This window comes from Osmia bicornis, chromosome 8, assembly GCF_907164935.1.
Source record: "Osmia bicornis bicornis chromosome 8, iOsmBic2.1, whole genome shotgun sequence".
NCBI classification, from domain to species: Eukaryota; Metazoa; Arthropoda; class Insecta; order Hymenoptera; family Megachilidae; genus Osmia; species Osmia bicornis.
Genome location: NC_060223.1, coordinates 7,327,185 through 7,346,437, shown reverse-complemented (window position 1 = coordinate 7,346,437; position 19,253 = coordinate 7,327,185). Strand labels below are relative to the sequence as shown.

At 42.3% G+C, this 19,253-nt stretch overlaps 1 protein-coding gene across 2 annotated transcripts; it reads left to right on the top strand.

Annotated features, from left to right (window-relative positions):
* The first annotated feature begins 7,283 nt into the window (after positions 1–7,283).
* Positions 7,284–13,831, top strand: LOC114877949. Of its 2 annotated transcripts, none has more exons than XM_029191154.2 (2): positions 7,284–7,453; positions 7,605–13,831. In XM_029191154.2, exon 2 carries the CDS (start codon positions 8,434–8,436, stop codon positions 10,117–10,119), a length of 1,686 nt encoding a protein of 561 aa, XP_029046987.2. In that variant the 5' UTR covers positions 7,284–7,453; positions 7,605–8,433; the 3' UTR covers positions 10,120–13,831. The 2 variants fall into 2 exon arrangements, with proteins under 2 accessions (XP_029046987.2, XP_029046986.2); XM_029191153.2 differs by having other exon boundaries at positions 7,284–7,506.
* Positions 13,832–19,253: the final 5,422 nt, after the last annotated feature.

Sequence of the window (19,253 nt, the reverse complement as noted above, 5' to 3'; positions counted from 1 at the left end):
AATAAATTCTGTCATTTTTTTTGCGTTCACCCCTTCTACCCATCCCCAGATTGAAATGAACATTAAATAAAAAAAAAGACACGAAACTTTGCAATTAGATGTAGAATTAAATTTCGATATGATGCACTTCAACCAAAATTAGTAATAGATAAGAATAAGACGTTCTGCGGGGTGTATTTGAATAAATTGTATGGGAACAATGAACGGAATGGATTCGCTTAATAATTCATGACACGATGTACCAGAGAAAAGAAAGGGTTTCCAAATATATGTGCCATGCAAATCTCGGATGACCACGCAATAAATGTTTCATGGAGATAGCCTTTGCAAAGTGCATAACACGAACTGCACTCTGATTATTATTTCCTTTTGTCTCCTTTATTACCCTTTGTTGTGCCTTCTACTATATTGAGGACTACATTTGTTTGACACCAAATACCAAAAGATAAATTTTTAAATTTTATGTAAAAATATAATTGGTATAGGAAAACGTTCCCTTATTAAAATTTCAAAATTACAGCACCCCATTATAGGTAAATATTTTATAAAAATTCATAGTATAATAGTTGGACTACAGTACAAGGTTTTAGTATGATTTCTCAGTAGATTTCGTAGGGTTGTAAAATTTTTTCGCCGATGGTGTGAATATATAAAATAATTAGCACAGTTTCGGTCACGTCATAAAAATTTCTCTGATATGAACACCGGCACACGTCCAGCGGGATCACGTACGGTGGCTCGTTAAATTGCTTTCATGGTTAACGGAGCAGGAAGTGGCCGATTTGCATTGTTCCCGTGTCTATAGTTGTTGCACGAATAACAAATGAATAGAAAGTCTTTCACGTTGAATCGAGAAGTCGAAGACAAATAAATCTCCGATTTGGAAATGAAAGAATTCACAGTTTAACGAATAACGAAATGATATTTTCTTGTTCAGCGAAGAAACAATGATCTAACCGAGATTTCTATGAACTATGACAACCGTAAGGATCACGATTCAAAAATTAACCACCAAATTGCACTGGAATGGCGGCGTTCACCGCAAAAACGATACCCATTTATCCTCGATTTCTAAGCCAACTCGGTTGGCTCGTGGTTTTCCTAGTTTCTCGATAGAATTCCGCAACTCGCCGCTCAAATATTACGTAAGAGGATTTTTTCGATGAGAATAATATTTTTCTAATTGATCGGTTGACTAATTAAAGATCAGTGATACGTGAAGTTAAATAAACGATCACTGTTATCCTTTCTAATAAGAAATACCAAAATATTATTACCATTTCAAAGTAACAATATTAATCAAATGTTATTTAATTAATTAGTTAATCAATCGAAACCAGCAGTTGTAAAATAATAAATAAATAAAAAATGTCGGTCGATCGAGTGTGTACCAAGCGACCATTGTTTCATGAACGCGAAGAACGGTACCGTGAAAGAGGTCCCTAATGAGATTCACACTCCCAGGGAGACCAGTGGAATTCAGAAATTTGATTACCGTTCCGAACGGTCACGGTGACGCATTCTAGGCGATCTGACACCTTGGCCTTGAAGAGTCAAGGAGGAAAGAGTGACACCCATGAGTCTGGAGGAACGCGAGGAAAGAATGGGACCTTGGTTTTGAAGTAGCGCGAAGGAAAAGTGGCGGCACGACTTCTGAGTCGAGAAATAGTTAGCAATTTATCTTTTCTAGCAAAAAATAGAAAGGAACTCTTGACGAATCTCGATTTTCCCCTGAAAGAAATGAAACGTAAGAACCAGGAAGAAAAACCAGGAAGAAAAACCTCTCCATCGGTAAACGATCTTTAAAAACTCTTCGATTTCTAAATCCCCTAACGCGTACCATTCGATCCGTGAGAAAAACAGATTTACGGATTAAAGAAGCGACCTGACCGTACAAGAATAAAGTGGATCCCATTCTCCCATAAAGGGAGTTGCTGCTACGAACCCGCTCGTTCCTCTCTCGATGGCAGTGACCTGTTATGGGGGGTCTCTCACGGGTCCCAACGCTTTAATGCTCACGTGCGATGGCTCTCGGTTAAATGTCAGCCTTTGTACTTTGCAGTTTCGATATTGTCTGCTGTTATGGGAGTTGGCTCGAGTGAAAAAATTCGCTGGGAAACTTGCCACTCTTAGCATTCCATTCGATTGACTCGCTCTATGTTATGTTTCTTCGTTATTTCTATTACATTTATTAATAAGACACTTCCGTTGGATGTTATCTATTTTAATTAACATAAATCTTGACACGGGCACTTTAATAGAGAAACCTGAATCCATCGTTCTTTCATTATCAAGAATCAAAAGAGAATTACTCCTGATACGCGAAATGATAGATCCGTGAACGAAGAAATAAATAAAGAATCGAACACGGTTCGATGCACAGCTCGAAGCTGATCGAGGAAGGAATTCGAATGGCATTCGAGCTGGAAGTTAGCTTGCGAACCGAGCGTCATTCAGCTCTGCTTTCGCATGAGTTTCATGCGTCGTGTCGGCATTCTGCCATCAATAGTCATGTGGATGTGCTGCAAGCCACGACCCGACCAGCTCTGCCTATCTAAAGGCACAGCTACGTGACGGAAAAGCGGATACCCCGTGTCGGAAGTTCCGTTGCTCTCGATGCGCGTACGAGAAAGAATTTTTCTAGTTTCTCCTACGGCATTCGGTTCGCTTGTCGATATATTCTATCGAAGCTCGTTAATTTCGAAGATCATTCCATTGAAAGATATTCTTTTTCATCAAATTGTATCATATATTCCAAATAAGAAATAAGTATCTCGATTTCTCGGCTCATTCTTGAACAGCCACCAAGAACGGTGCCTTCGGTGTATGTTAATGAACTGTTAATTACTGACTGGTGCACCGTAACGAACGACACCCGTTAGATCGGTAAGGTAACAGCATTTTAAGTTGGTCACATTAGTAAAAGTGAACCGCTACGTAACTCGTCTCTTTTTCCTAACACCAACGGCTTCCGTTATTCTAATCGACAATGGAGACTTCAATGCACGCATGTGTCGTCGATGTAGCTGTTCAGCGCGAAATAGAGTCTCCAGCTGAACAAATTGCGTGTCACAGGCATGAAAGACTTATGAGGTAATTATGGAGGAAAGAATGTCTGTTTTCAATGTAAATGAGAAACACGAATAGATTACCAGGCTCTGTGTTTATTACCTCTGACACGTTTGATTCTTCAGCATGTAATCGTTTAATTTTCTAACGAAGTTTCGATGAAATGATACGATCGGAAAAAATTATCGCGTTTCGAGGTGGGTTAAATTTTTCCAGAAGCTGGGAAACAAAGAAACAAAGATGACAGAAGAAGGAAAGTACGGGTAGCTTGAACAAAATGTCACGCTCCCGACGTTTAGGTAACAGACACGAAAGATTCATGGATTTTTACGCACGTTTCCCATAGCCTGGGGCTTGTTTGCATGAAACTTTCAAAGAGTTGGCACGCTGTTGTCGTAGAAAGCAGTTAAGATCGACGACGAGCTTTCCAGAGGATTGATCTATGGCTCAAGGATTTCCGGAATGCGAGGATCGAGGTTTCAAGAGAGATTGTTTAAGAATATATTTGATCGGTTATTTCACCGAATCAACAGAGAATTGCTGGTGTCTGGAAGCAAGAAGAAGTGAAAACGACAAGGGAAAGATGATGGTAGAAATTGGCCAATTTTAGACGTGAACTTTTTCATCGATGGCAATGTTTCAAAGTATACGAGCATTTCTTTTGTAACTTTGTATTGCATTGTAAATTGGTAGTCAATGTTCAGTAGAGAAATTCTCTAATTTGCGGTTTGAAGTAGCTACCGCCATGTAAGAGCATTGATATCAGTTAAATTAAAGTAGCGAAACAAGGGTTCGCGGAAAAAGGAAGTGTACAACAAGTGTCCTGACATCGTTAACCCGGAAAAAGAGAAAGAAGATTGCCAAGTATTTTAAAAGCTTTCCCCGGCTAACTCGAGACCGGTATTGCTCTTTTGCCGGAAGTATAAGTGGGATTTCTTTGCGGCTTCGAACTCCCTGGTAAAAGTCACTACTGTATTGCTAATCATTTATTACTTATTCCTTTGTTCATTTTATTTGCATTAAAAAATCGAAAAAGAGAATAGAATACTTCGATAAAGATTAATTTTAAATAAGCCGACTCATTTTTCTCTCGTGGAAGAGGAATTATTCTTGATCGTTCGAAGAACAAAGAAAGGCATCATTTCTTTTGTGCAATTTCATGGTATTGGAAATGATGATGGAAGAAAGATGGGAGAAAGATTCCCATGCAAGGAGGTGATTGCACGCGGTACATACAGCTTCTGAATTCCTCGTAATTAACGTGACAACGACCCACTAACCCACTCGATCCTCGATTTCAGGAACCTTCGAAACATCGGGCCACAATTCGGCCACTCGATCTTAAAATACATTGTACAAGAGTACACACTAACTGCTCAAAACTTGTTCAATTATTTTTCCTAATATCATAATTATAGTTCCTAAATTTTTACTTATTAGAATATTTTCCAAAAGATCAATGCTCAAAGATATTAAACAAATAAATAGAGAACCTCTCTCCAACAAAAGTAGATATTCTTGTTTCGAAATAAAATAGATAGAAAAGTCATAAAACGAGAGGTTGAAGATGAAGAGACAGATTATAGTGATGCTGGGAGGAACCAGTGATTTCAACGATGGGTAAAGCGCTTTCGTAGAACCTCACGGTCGCCTCCTTCCACCAACGGAGGATCCACCTTCTGAAATAAATACCCGGTCAACTCGGACCCGAATCCGACTATTTACATACTAATGTGCCATTCTCGATCGTCTGGAATGCAAGCGTGTTTTTTAAGAACCTGTCCAGTTCGAACGCCTTCTCTTTTTCAACGTTTGAAAGTACGAAACACGAAACTTGTGATACGGTTGGAATTTTTACCATCAGCTTTGAAGGGGTCATAAATAAACAGCGAAATAAAATTGCAACCATTAATTTAGTCCTGAATTCGTCCTGTGCCATTTCAGAAATTACGGAAACGAGCGGTAAAAACACTACAGAGTGTCATTAATTTCGTTCCAGTCTTGTTTCGTCGATGTTAGTCGCGATAAAAGAAGAGTATAATGTGTATATTATGTTTCCAACGTGTACGACCAATCCAGGTTGGAATTTCCTGTGCGAACGTTGTGATATCCCCGCAATTTCTACGTCTTCCCGTTGCCTCGAAAACAGGCTGGCGGACTAACCGGACGACCACTATGCTTTCAGGTGTAATTAGTCGCGAGAACAGTGGAGTCGAAGACAGGAAGAACCGGGGAACGCTAGTCGTGTCACGTGAAGCCAGAAAACATAAAATCAGGATCGCGTGACCAATAAAGTCCTGACGGTCACCCTGGCTCCATCCTGCAGACTTAAGGTCTCTAATAGAAAATGCACCTTCGCTACAATGACCACCATAACCATTTTCAAAGGACCAACACCTCGTTCAGAGACCTTGAAACGTGTGAAAAGGCAGGATTTCCTTTGCAGGGACAAACCGTTCATCAGGTAAGATTCCCAGACAACTGGCAACCTTTCGATATGCACGCACCTGTAAGAAAACCCATCGCACCGTCGAGAGTTGCCCTTTATAGGTCAGAGACTATCTGGGCGTTCACTGCTATATAAAATAACAGTTGCAATTTGATCAATCATAGATACAGATCCTTAGAATGCTGAGAGTTCTAACCGAGAGTCAAGAATTATATTGAAGAAAATTAATTAATACTCGTAACGAGTATTACAGCAAAATGAAATATTAAATCAGAAGTATTCGAACGATTTCGTAACCTTTTTCTTCGATTTAATAATTACGTATGTGTTGACCAAGAAATCCCGAGTACTCGTTGCGCAACTGATCAAATCGAAGGTCCGTGTCGACGGTCGCGCAAAATGGAGAACGCGTGAATTCCATCGTGGCTGGAATTGAGTCGTCAGGTGTCATTCGATGGCCACCATGATTACGCAAGCTCGTTCCTTTTGTCACGACTGCTTTCGTTCTCGAACATTGCTACATTGTTCGAAGTTTCAAAGAGACTAAACGTGTCTTCTCTTAGAAACTTCTACTGCAACGATTGCTCGGACATACCTACTGAACGTGATTAGCATTGAATCGAATAGCGATCACGTGTCAAATGAAATGGTAGCCTTTAAAAATCTAGCCTCCGATACTTCACGATGTTACAATTTCATCGAGAGATCAGTGACTCCTTCGGAGTTCAAACATTGATTCTTCAAACTTTCCACGAGAGATGAATCGTTCAAACGAGAAACTATTTTGTTAAATATTTATGAAGACAATAATCTATGGCTGGTGAATTCAATTAGAACGTGTACTGTTTCCACGAACAATTCGCGTCAGACTGCAACTGTTCGTCGATCCTTATCACCCCGTTGTTTCGTTAACGAATTAGAAACTTAGTTAGCGTTTAATCGTCGCGCTTTCAAAAGTTCATTTCGCGTCTATTCGCAAACCTTTGCTACAGTGTTTGACGGTTAATTATTTCTCCGCTTACTCGTTACTTTAGGGCCAAGTTTCTTTAACCGTTTACCACTAACGATTTCAGAAACGTTCGTACTACTTTCTTTTCTCGCGCTAATACATATCTAATCGGTTTTCCGATTAAAATTGTAAATGTATCTCAGTAGGTGTACAGCTCCTTGACACGCTGCAACGTTCCACAGTTTCTGGATAAATTTATGCAAGATTATGCACTCATACTGTGCCGCGTCACGTACAATGCGCCCGAGGCGAGTGTTCCAGTTCTGTTCACGAGGTCCGACGATAAAATTTGTAATTAAATATTCACGATCCAGTTAATCCCGAGATTCCTAAGACTGGAAAATTAACATGTACGATAAATAGAATTCCGATGGAATCTCTAGCATCGTACAGGCTTTAGATCTCGTCGGGGAGGATAGCAAGGTTCAATACCGGTCGTTCTTGGAACGATCGTTGAAGCGACGAGGATAGATCGTTCGGTTGCATCATCTGCAGGAAAAACAGGCGGGGGCTATTAGCGTTCCACCGTAAAATCGGCTGGGGAATGTGCATTTCCCTCGACACAATTCCGGACACCCCATCGCGAAGGGTTCCCGAGGCAGGTACGGGGACAACGGCGAGTCAGGGAGTGCCTGTTGCAGAGAGGCAGAAAAGCGACTGTTGAGAGAGAAGAGAGAAAGAAAGAGCGAGAAAGAGAGGGGCCCGATGGGTCGTAGTGGGGCCCAGTCGGTCGGAGTCTCACGCCTTCCGTCAGTCCTCAGTCCGACGAGGAACGTACAGGCGGTCACAGCTCGTTATTCCACTGGCTGTTGCTCGTTTCGTGCGGGTTCCATCAACGGAGACCTGTCCAAACCGGAAGAAACAGTGTCCTCGGTGTATCGATCGACCACGGCGGTGCTAAAAGCTGAAATATAAAGAGGAATTTGGTGAGCAGCTCTGATCACCAGGCCCAGGCGGTCGCAGCGCCATCTGTGCGACGGTTAGTCCCGTGGACGGTGAAAAAGCGACGAAAGATAGTGGGACCAACGGTTTTGGGGTTTAGAAACTGTAAAAATCTTGGTATTTTCGTTCTTCTAGAACCGATGAGGCGCGGAAGAACGTCGAAGACAGCGGCTCGCGTGGCTGACGCCTGCGGCCGCGCCTCTGGATTCCAGCAGCGGCGACACACCGCTCAACGGGCCCGTTGAATTCCATACCGAGTGTCTGTGAGCGTTCGAGTTTGTCGGTGTGCCGTGCTTACCTACTGTCCCGTCGATCGGTACACGTGGAGGTGAGGGGCGACCAAGAGGACGTAGACGCCACTGGTGTACACCGCATACCACAGGAGGACCTGGCCCCCGAAGGAAGGAGAACGGTGGGAGGTTGGAAAAGGTTGGCAAGAGCTGGCCTCGTGGAAGAAAGAAAAGACGAGGAGGTGGTAGAAGGGAAGCCAGGTAGAAAGAAAAGAGGAACGCTGGTACCTTGGTGGGGAGCCGTCAGAAGGCGGCCATAATGGCCTGACGCGATCTCGAGCGAGCGGCGGCTACAGCTGCTGCGAAATAGCCGAGAGCGGCTCTCCTCGTCGTCCACGCACGCGTATTTTGCAACCGCGGACGGGCTGCGTCTTTGGAAAGTGACTGCGTAATCGCGAGTGGAGTGTGTTACCGGGTGGAGTCGTCGTTTCGTTCCGTGTGCACCGTACGCTCGCGTGTGTGCTCGAATTCCCCCGTGGGTCCGATGCCTGTTCTTCGGATGGTGTTCGATGATTCGGATTCGACGGTTCTCGATCGTTGCTAGTCTCTTCAAGATCACGTATGCTCTGTTCCTGCATTGATTTCTTGCTACATCGGAAGAGGAAGACTACCAGAGGCTAGAACAGTTGGACCGGTTGCCTGGACCAGTTCAATCTACTCAATCGATTTCAAAAATGAGGGGTGCTAATCAAGATTCGGCTACGCCGTACTGCCGGTGCCGAGTCCTCTATCTGGGCAGCTCTGTGCCTCATGCGAGCAAGGAAGGTTTGTTAGGTGTTCAGGAACCTCTTCGTGAACTGTATCCCGAGCAGGGTGCTCTAGGAGCACGTGGAATCGATTCTTGGCTGAGCGTCTGGAGCAACGGCCTGCTGCTGGAGAACGTGGACGAACATCGCAAGAAGGTCACCAGGTTTTTCCCGATTGAGGCGCTTCATTACTGCGCCGCAGTCAGGCACGTAAAAGGCGGAAGCGGAGATTCCTCGAACACGAGGTTCCTGCCTCTCGACTCTCCATTCGCGAGGACGCCTAGCGCCAATCATCCGCCACTTTTTGCCGCCGTCTTACGACGAACGACCGGCATCAAGGTTCTCGAGTGTCATGCGTTTATATGCAAGCGCGACATGGCTGCCAACGCCCTGGTCAGGTGTTGTTTCCACGCATACGCGGATAGTAGCTACGCTAAGGGACTGGACCCAAGTACGACGACGACCAACGGAGTTACGTCTGGTCATCCTTCGAATAACAGCCTCTATCACACCCTCGGTGGGTCCAGCACCACCTTAGACAGCCCTCAGGCAACGCGTTTGGACGCAACCTCGACCGACGACCTGAGTCTCTACAACGGCGACGAGAACCACAAAGTCTGGGCCAGAGGTCGGGATGAGGTTGACGGATTGTATCAAGAACAAGGAACACTACGAAGCACCAAGGGTTCCAGACCTCGTCAGCTGGTTGGTCCGCCTCCTCCTCCACCGCCACCACCTCCCCCAGCTCAGCCTCTACTGCTGGAGGAATCTTCGTCTTCTTCCGTTCGTCGAAAGGCCAACAAGAAGTTAAAGAAACTGAAAAATCGGTCAGCGCATGAGGATCCATTGCAACAGCCGCACCTTCATCCTCAAATGCATCAAGGAATGTACACAAATGGCTACGGACATCATACCTTGGGTCATCCAGTCAGGCAGCAGCACTACCACCCTCATCCTCTACCACCTAGCAGTCGATCGGTAGCTGGAACCCTAGCCAGACCAGCGCCAGTGCTTCTTGTGCCTGCTGCCACATTACCCAGGAAGGCCCACCATCACCCCAGAGGACTCAGACCAATTCCAGCAGCCGCTCCAATTGTTCCAGTATACGCTCCTGTCCCGGTGGTTCCACCGCCGCCAGCGGCGGCCATCTATCCAGCTGGAACATACGGAACTGCTGGGAATAGAAGCAGAAGAAGCCATCCTGAAGGCGATACCTCTACTTTAGGAGCGTCCAGGAGATTGGCCGCGTCACACGCTGATCTAACCAGCGCGGAGATGAATCGAGCCGCCGACAGTCCTGAGAACGAGTCCCGTTTTGGTACCGGCATCTATCGACGGAAGGGCCATCTGAACGAGAGAGCATTTTCTTACAGCATCCGGGCCGAGCATCGCAGCAGGAGCCACGGTAGTCTGGCCTCCTTGGGCTTCAGCGGGCAGAACGGCACTGCGTTACCTAAGGAAGAAAAGAAGGATAGAGAAATAGCCCAACTAGTGGCTGGCTTGAACCTGGACGACAGTCCGGAGAGGACGCAGCCTCCGGTGAACTCAAGGAGCGGCTACTCTCATCATCAACAACATCAGCTTCAGCCGTTACCCAGGCCTCGGCCTCGTTAGGACCTCTCCACTTCCTTCGTTGACTCGCAAGTGCGTCAGAACCTCGGAATACACGTCGCTGGACCGTTTGTCATGTGTTCTTCGGGCCAACCATTCGTAAACTTTGGCCCATCGGTTGATTCAGCCGAGGTTTCGTTAAAGGACGACTATCGCTCGACAAAAATGAGTGATGCCTTTAGTCGAACATGGACGATCAGTTGCTCAAAGACTCAAAGAACCAGTTTATAGTGCGAACCGATGAATCTGAACGTTCGACTCTAACTGATGATTTTCATTTGAATCACAATGAGATACAGATGTTTCGTAATTTTTGAGCCAACTGTTTGAGCTCGTTTCCGTGAGGTCCATCGTGGAATTTTAAGTAGGGCACTTGTTCGATGGAAGAAGGAACTTCTTTCTCGCGGCGTTAGCGTGGAAAATCGTGATGGGTGGTCTGGCTTGAAGAGCGTTCAACTGGTTCAGTTGGCTTTCGATTCTCGGAACAACCTTGCCCGAGTAGGAAAATTACGGTTCAAGAAAAAAGCTGATGGCACCCGGTCTCCGGTGACCTCCTTCGTCTTATCTCGAAAGTCGATCGTCTTTGTCAAATTAAGGACTTCGATCGATGCACCGTAACGGTTCGAAGTAACGTCGAAGAGAACTTCATAAGAATTCATTTCGAAATTCTTTAGACAAAAATTTTATTTTGTTGTTTTTAGAGACCTTCGAACCTTGTTGTTGACGGAAGACGTTACGGAAGACGACCTTCCTGTAATAAAAACGAGCCAGTTAATTAGACATAATTAGAATTATTGTCACCTGATGAAAAAGATTGTTCTGATGGCTGGAGCTCGTTAGTCAACGAAACTGTCCACGCTACCTCGTAATATTTCCTCTGAGAAAACGAACCGGTAGCTTTATCATCGTTTCATGGAAACTAGGCTCTGGTGGATCCAATGACAGGAAGGGAATAATTTGATTTATAACGAAGATGAGGCAACGGGTATTCGAAACAATCGGAGGATTATTTTTTATTTTCTTCGTTTCTGATAGCATTGCACGATGTTGCATGGTATTTCGTGACGTTAAGGTTTTTCTATGTTTTCGTAGACTATCGAACAATCGTATCAGCAATTTTCTCCTGGAAAAGGTAATGCAGCGATTTAAATTCCCGCCGCATGATTTTCAGTCGGTTCTCGTGGGAACGTGAACGTTAATCTTAATTGCGTGAGAAAAAATTACACACACGGTGGATCGAGGGTTTCGAGAGGCTCGGTTATAAAACCTACTGTTTCACCTTTATTTTTTCTTCGCGAAAGAAACTAGGGACTAAAGATTTCCTATAAACTAGTCCAGTTCTAAATTTCGAGGGTTAATTATTAATACTTCCACAACCGACTATTTTTCGTAAAAAATAAATTTCTTTCCGAGTTTCATTGATTGTATCGATTACCGATGAAAAATGTCGCCCCTGTTTCGTAACGAGTTTCTCCGTTCTCGTAACAGCGATGGAAAAAGCAATGTTTCAAGATATTCCGAGTGCAATGGACCGAATTACGGTATCTAATGCATAATCGCTTGGATTAGATTTTTCTATGGAGAACATTTCGACCCACGTGTTGTCATAGTTCCTTTTACTTCGTTCCTATACAGTTCTGCATCTTTCCACTCGTAGTATTTCAAGGATATAAACGTCAAAAAATTGAATATAAAACAAATTAGTTATTAGAAACGAGAGAAATTATCTCTATCCAATGTCGATGAAAAATCCTCCGATTGTTTCGATCAAGGACCAATACCATGTAAATAAAATATAAGCCACTGAAATTTGATTTCCACGTTAAAGTCACGAATTTTCTTCTTCCAACATCAGATATTCTCAAGACGGTAGTGCCTTCGTTTTATGCGAACTTTGTCTGATAATTGGGAGGAGGAGCGCGGTGCAGCGCATCCCTCAAATGATCCAGCATGGGAATCAGTGCCAAACGCCATGAAGCGTCCGACTTGGCGAATAGTATCATCGACTTTTTGCCCTTCTCGACCGATTCTTTCGATCCTTTCGCCATGCTGAATTCAGCGGAGACCTCTTGGACCCGGTTTACTCGGATCCGAAACGAGTTTAACATGGATGACGAGCGGGTTTTCACGAATTCGCCTTGTCATTCGATTATCAGGCTGGAACGAGAGGTCCGCTCGCGTGTTTCTTGCGCTTGACACACGTTAAATTAACCCTTCGTCAATCTGCTTCTCAAATTACCCTTTGATTTCATCATTTTTTGTCAATCAAACGAGTTACTCTCGTCGATGGTCCAAGAATTTATTTGTAAATTTTTCATAACGGAAGGGTTGAATGAACGAGTGGCTATCTTGTGAAAGAAAAAAGTGATCGAGCTCCAAGTCGGACAACAGGTGCAACTGGAACTTATTTATTTAATCGCATGTGCCAGATGATCGTAGAAAAATCGCCCAGCGTGTTTTCAGCTCGACGATAGTTATTCTATTTTAACCCTTTAACCGAGCAGAAACTCGTTCGTTAACCCGTGTCGAATATTTGCTGAGTAAACCTTCCGTTCGCTAGTAACCCCTACAGCAGTCGTATTTTTTCTCGTTCAAAAAAATAATGCAAAATTAATATAACATTAGATCTTGTGCAACGAGATGTTTTACTCGGCAAATGATTCCACGTTACAGTTAAAGGGTTGCGAATTCATTAAGGATCGGTAGTAGTTAGAGTTACTTAGGATTTCTCGCGGTACAATCGCTATTGTATGAAATCAACTCTTCGTTGTGGCGAGTAAATAATTGACTACTGTATATCAAGTGGAAACATATTAAAGGAAGATCGCCAAACGAAGAGTTGATCGAGGAAAAAAAAAATGTGCGAACTTTGTTGCGAGGCGCGAACGATTATTTATTTTATCGTAGCCTGTGCGCTCGTCCCACGAACCTCTACCCTCATGAATAAACTGCGGATGTTTATGCAATTGTAACGTGTTAAATTATGCAAAGTATATGCGACAATTCGATGAATCATTTGTTTCTCAGACTGATGGATATACTTTAAAAAAAAGCGAGAATATGTGTGACTTGGAGGATAAGCAAAAAATTGTTACTATTCATTGATGCACAGTTGCTCGAGGATTATAAAGATAAATAGTTAGTTTTCAAATTAAAAAAGAATGGCTATTATGTTATTTTTTTCATCATTTGTTTAAACATTCGCAGTCTAGTCGTGAAAAATAATGTATTTATCGCACAAAGAACTCGATGGAATCTCTTGTTCGTGTTTCCCGTCGTTTCATTGCGCTCGAAATCGCGCGAGCTCCTCTCGTGACACGCTTACGTGTAACCGCGTCCTCTTACGTAAGTTAGCTTCTAAAGATCACCGACACGAGCGTGTGGAATGCTGGTACCCGGTACATAGAATGTTGATAAAATACTTGGCATGTTTTTATAACTATACACATAATATTTTACATCATTCCATTTTCTATTTCAAAAATTTTCTAGGACCGAAATTTTAAATAGATTTAAATAAATGAATGATCGAAGAGGGTCACCAGCGTTGTAGAACACGAGAGAAACAGTGGGAAAGAATCGTCGGAGTCGAAACGTGATCGGAGATCCATCCTATCCTCTTGAATTACTTGTGAACATGTTATGTATATTGTTACGTGTCGATTGCCATTGCAGAATTAATTAATAATAAACTAACAATGCAACTAAAACCAAACGTTTGGTCGTTGTTCGTAACCAGTACACAATTTTTATTTAATTTTAGAAAAATTAGATGACTTATTTTAGAAAATTAATCAAATTAATCTCCATTTTTTATTCAAGGCTATTCACGCAGCGATTTAAACAATGAGAAGGAATGAAAATAAAATAAAAGTAAAAAGAATTCCAATTGCCTCGAGTTACGGACGCGTAATCATTGGCCTTCGAGGTGCATCTGCATTCTGACGTAATGCAAAAATTACGTCGTCCTGACGATCCTTTTACATTCTTTGTAATAAATAAAAAACATGAATAATTCTCCGCTTTCAAATTAAAAAGAGGATACGAACATTATTGAAATGTTCATTACAAATGCTACAAATGATGCTACGATTACGCAAGATTGCAGGTAACATTTCACGAACTATAGCATCGTCTATAATTCAACTCGCGTCGCAATGAATTTCGAATGATTACATCAAACCGTTGCGTCACTATCAGTTTCGAAAAATTATTTTAGATTCTAGATTGAAAAAGATCGTCCAGGATGCCTGGGAACGCGGTGTATAACAGTATTAAAACAATAGAAGCACAAGCGGTACCGTTGTAAATTTACAAGCAAGAGTTACAAACCACCGTGAATAATCCATAAATTTTAATATGCTATTAAGGCGCCACGAATCGAGGGATTTCTTATGGCTATTACTATGCAAATGGGCTGCCCAACGATATGGAAAAGAATATTTATAAATTTAAAAGAAACCGTGTATGTACAGAGTTTATTTTTACGATCGAACACGATCACCGATTGGAATGTGCTAAAAAGACTCGTTAACTTCTAACCACCTGGTTAAATAACGTGTACGCAACAGGTGAGAAGAGTTTTCCACGAGAAATCACGTGGAAAATTTATCGCCAGAAGGAAAAGCATGGAAACACCGAAATACCTGTGCATTACAGTTAGAACGTAATACGACAAATTTACAGTTACACACACAGGTGTACCGCGTTCGCGCGAGAATTAAGGTCACCGACGATATGGTCCTCGATAAAGCGAAATTTCGTTTACAATTATCGCTCGATATTCAATTCATTCGGTTAAAAAATTCATCATTTTAAAACGGTACTCTATAATCGGATCGGCGTGTGGCCTCGATCTCGTATACCGATGGTATTTCAAATTAAAAAAAGGAAAAATCCTTCGCTTCTTAATCGTATAATTAAAGCGTTTCGAAAATCTGTGCGAGAAAAAAATTTTATACATTACGTCGAGTACCAGGTGCGAAGGATTGATGGCTTTTAAAAGGGGTGACCTAGAATCACCAATTGTAGTTCGTACCACTTTTGTTCAGGAGAAAAAAATAATTGGAGGACAATTACGCGAAAAGGTTGTTCGGATTGATTTAAAAGGAAGCGACAGAATCACAGTAAAGGATTCTGAATTAACGAGATAACGAAGGTCTTGCGTGTTTCTCGACGGAATAATCAAGGATAATAATAGCAACATTGATTATTTCACTCGACGATGTCACAAATTCTTGGACGTATATAATTTCTCTCATTAACACATTTCTCGTCGCGTAAAACTTGACAATTTTGAAGAAAATTCTAATTTTTAAGATATAGAACATTACTGTATTTTTTTGATAAGTGTCTGAAAACTTCGTCAAGTATAATTACTTATGCAATCAAGGATTGGGAAAAGTTCAAGAAGACGACAGCTGCGAAAGCGACTCCATTGGAAGCTCGACAGCCGTGATTACTTCCGGTTAGAAGAGGTGTCCGCCAGCTGTCGCTGTTGTAACCACGCTGGTTACAAGACTCTTTAAAATAACTGGACACGATTGACGATCGTCTACATCCTTTAATCACGACACTCGTAAACGCGAAAGTGATGAAATTTCGTCTTTCTATGAATAAGAAATTAATGTCCAACATTGATGCATCTTAAACACACAATGAAGCAACCGGTCTGCCATTTGCAATTGTATGAAAATGAATTCAACGATAGATAAGTCACCCTAACAACCCTCAGACGACAAAAATACAAAATGTCCACAATAACTGAAACACCTTATACATCTACAAAAATATTAAAATAAAAATTCATGCTAAATATAGTTCAATGCCACGAATGTCTGATCAGATGAGAGACGGTAGAAAGGAATGAACATAGGGAATGATGAAATCCCCAGCTGATTGATGAGGGATCTTACAAGATGTTTAGCAGACTTGGGTCCGCGTTTAGAACTGCTCAGGCGAATACCAGAAGGGGGAAGAACGAGAAGGACGAAGAAGAATGGCGAAAGGAGAAAAGGAGTGGAACAGAGAGGACAGCTGCATCGTTGAAATAACAGTACTCTTACATTGGTGAGCGCCGTCGAAGCTGGGTACCGTTATCGGTTACGGCGTTACCACGCCGTCCAGGACCAACCATGGAAACCAGAGAATCCAGAAGACTGCTCCGCAGCTTCTCCGCTGATGCTTCGCTTCCTCCTTTTCCTCCTCTTCACCTTGCTCTCTGTTTCCTTCACTGCGTACGTCCTCTCTTGATCGACAAGTAAAAATGTTGGTCACTGGATGCACTGACCTCTGCGTTACTCTATATACACTCCTTTTAGTCGATTTTCTTTTTTTTTGAGGTTTTTGGGTCTATGTTATGTGCATTTGGAATTTGGATTAATAAACGAGGAATATAAAAGACTAATATCATTCAGGGATTCAGTTATGAAATTGGGGAACATTCGATGACTGTGTTTGACCTGAATTGATTCGAAAATTCGGGACAAGAAATGGCTCTTTAATGGCCCAGGTGTCTCTTACCGTGGATACTTTACGATAATTTTGAATATTTGAAGTTGGTTTCATTTCGAGCTGTTCAGATGGTCCACTTCAGTCATCCATCCACTGTAACAATTTTTAATTTATAAGAATCAAAAAACCAAAGTATATTCGGTGTACAGGAAGAAGACAAAGAAAGTATAGAAAACGTAAAATCTGTATTAAAATGAGTAACTTGAAATTTTCATGATGGGAAAATTCCTGAGCGATTGTTACTCGACGGAAAATGTAGATTCTTGTAACGCAGGACAATGGAACGAAGTTTCTCTCGTAACTCATTTTCGATGCAAATATTTCGAGCACGTATTATAATGGTAATGAGAGGTCTTGCGTTCTCCAATTCCTTGATAACTCTACCTTTCCCTACGGATAATGATTGCACATTAAAGTACAGTAATTAGCGTAATATACGTAACTAGTTTCTGACCTACTTTCCTGCTACTGAATTTCTTCGGGTTACCAAAGCACAGGGCATCGAAACAACTATTATCATTACGAAACCATTCTCTGCCTTAAACACTAAAATTAACGTGGTTACCGTGAAACGTGCAAGTGAAACTAATTATTGGTCGTCAATGGTACAAGAAAATATTGATCGGGTTAATGACGTAAATATCAATTAATTAATCATGGGTCCGACGTGAGAAATCAAAGACGTGACACGTATAAATGTGTTCAGGAAACGTACCCTTCTAGCTAATTTTCTCATTCAAAGCTAATCAATCACCATGATACTTACGCGTTACTGGCGAGACGTAGCACGAAATTTCCGGCAAAAAGCCACATCCAGACGTTCACCCTTCCTGAGAGCAGCTGAAGAGACCCACCGGGAGGCTCTCTCCGTCCATCTTCTCCTCCTCCTCGTTCCAGCGTGGAGGAGCCGACTCACCGGCTAGAGAACTCGAGTCTCTCCTGCGGAACATCCCCGGCAGTTTCACGTCGACGGTCATCCGGATCGACTCGCGGCCAAGGTCGATTCTTCAACAACGTACACCTTCCTCTCTTCGCTGTGAACGTACATTTTATATACCGTATCGATCGGTGAAATCGCGACAATTAGAGAGAAAAACAGAGCTCACGTGGAACGATGATCCTTGGTGACTTCGATGCCCGATCGACAGGGGTCAGAAGTTGATGTAGTGCGATTTTGTAGGATGAAACGCAAGATGGTGATGTGCGAGTGCTGTTCGAGGTTTGATCGAGGTGTTTCGCGAAAGTTCATTCAGGGAAATTGAGGATTTTCTGCGCTGGAATTGATCACGAGAAAGTAAGTGATGCAAAACGATGAGTTTTTGGAAAATTTCTTCGATATAAGGTGACGTGACTTGATTTCGATGGTGGTTCGATTGTGTACAGCCAAGTTTGTGATAATTATTTCAATGATAATTGTTCATAGCGGTGCTTTTTTTTATGTACAATTAGATGACTGATGCTTCGTCGAATTCATATGTTATTCATCGTTCCGTAATGTAGGTTTCTCGACCACAAAGAAACTCGAGAAAAGTGTTTCGCTCTGTAATTCCATCGATCGTGCTTGAATCTCTTCTACTTCGACCCGAAAGAAAAATTATCATTCGTGGACCTTGGTTGTGATACTTTTTAAATTAATTTTGCCTTAACTTTTCAGCATCTAGGATCGCTGTATTATCGCAAGAATTGCCATTATTTTAACAATGGGGTGATGGAAGGCGATATATCGAGCGTGCAACAATTTTTCTCGGTCTTTACCTCGATCTTCGCCATTTACATTGAGAAAGGTTTGATTTTCCTTGCTGGGCAAGGCGCGCCGACAGTTTCGTGTTTAGTCGCTTCCGTTTGTCTGTTCGATTTCCATTAAGCTGAACGCAAACAGTAAACGAACCGTGAACTTGGTAATTGTAAGTTGAACGATCCACGTTTAAAACGGACCATGTATTCTGTTTCTCCACGCGATTCACTGACACGTGATGCTGTAATCTGTTTGCCGACCTTAATACCGACATGACGAACTTTCATTTCATCGAAAGAGATGGCAAATTTAAATATTCCTCCGTTGATTAATCATCCAAATTAAAAATTACACGTTGCACAGTTGATTCTTGATCTGAATGGCATTTCAAACTTCATCGAACCTCGTCAAACTTGGGATATATCGTTTGAATTCGTCTTCCAGGGTTCATCCCCGTTATAATTTAAATGGAAAAACTCGTAATTGCCCACTTTTCGATGATCAGCTCGGTCAAAGATAACCACGTGAGCAAATGAAGATGGTCTCCGTTTTATACACGGTGAACACGCTCACAAACTCGTCGACGACAGTTATTCTTGAGGTAATAGGCGAGCATCGAGCCGGGAGATCGACGCTTTCAGAAATATCCGTACAGCATCGTGGAGCATGCGAGACCATGTAACTGTAAAAAGATCGCCGTTCGTCGACAACGGCTCATCTTGAAATGGAATTTGATCAAGAATTAGAAATTAACCGTTTCAGTCTTGAAGAACCATGTTTGATATAGAATTATATTTTGAAATTACTGAATTAAATTCATTATAGCTGATTTATATTAATGAAAGTTGTTGATACCAAAAGTTCTCGAATTACAAATCAAAATATCTAA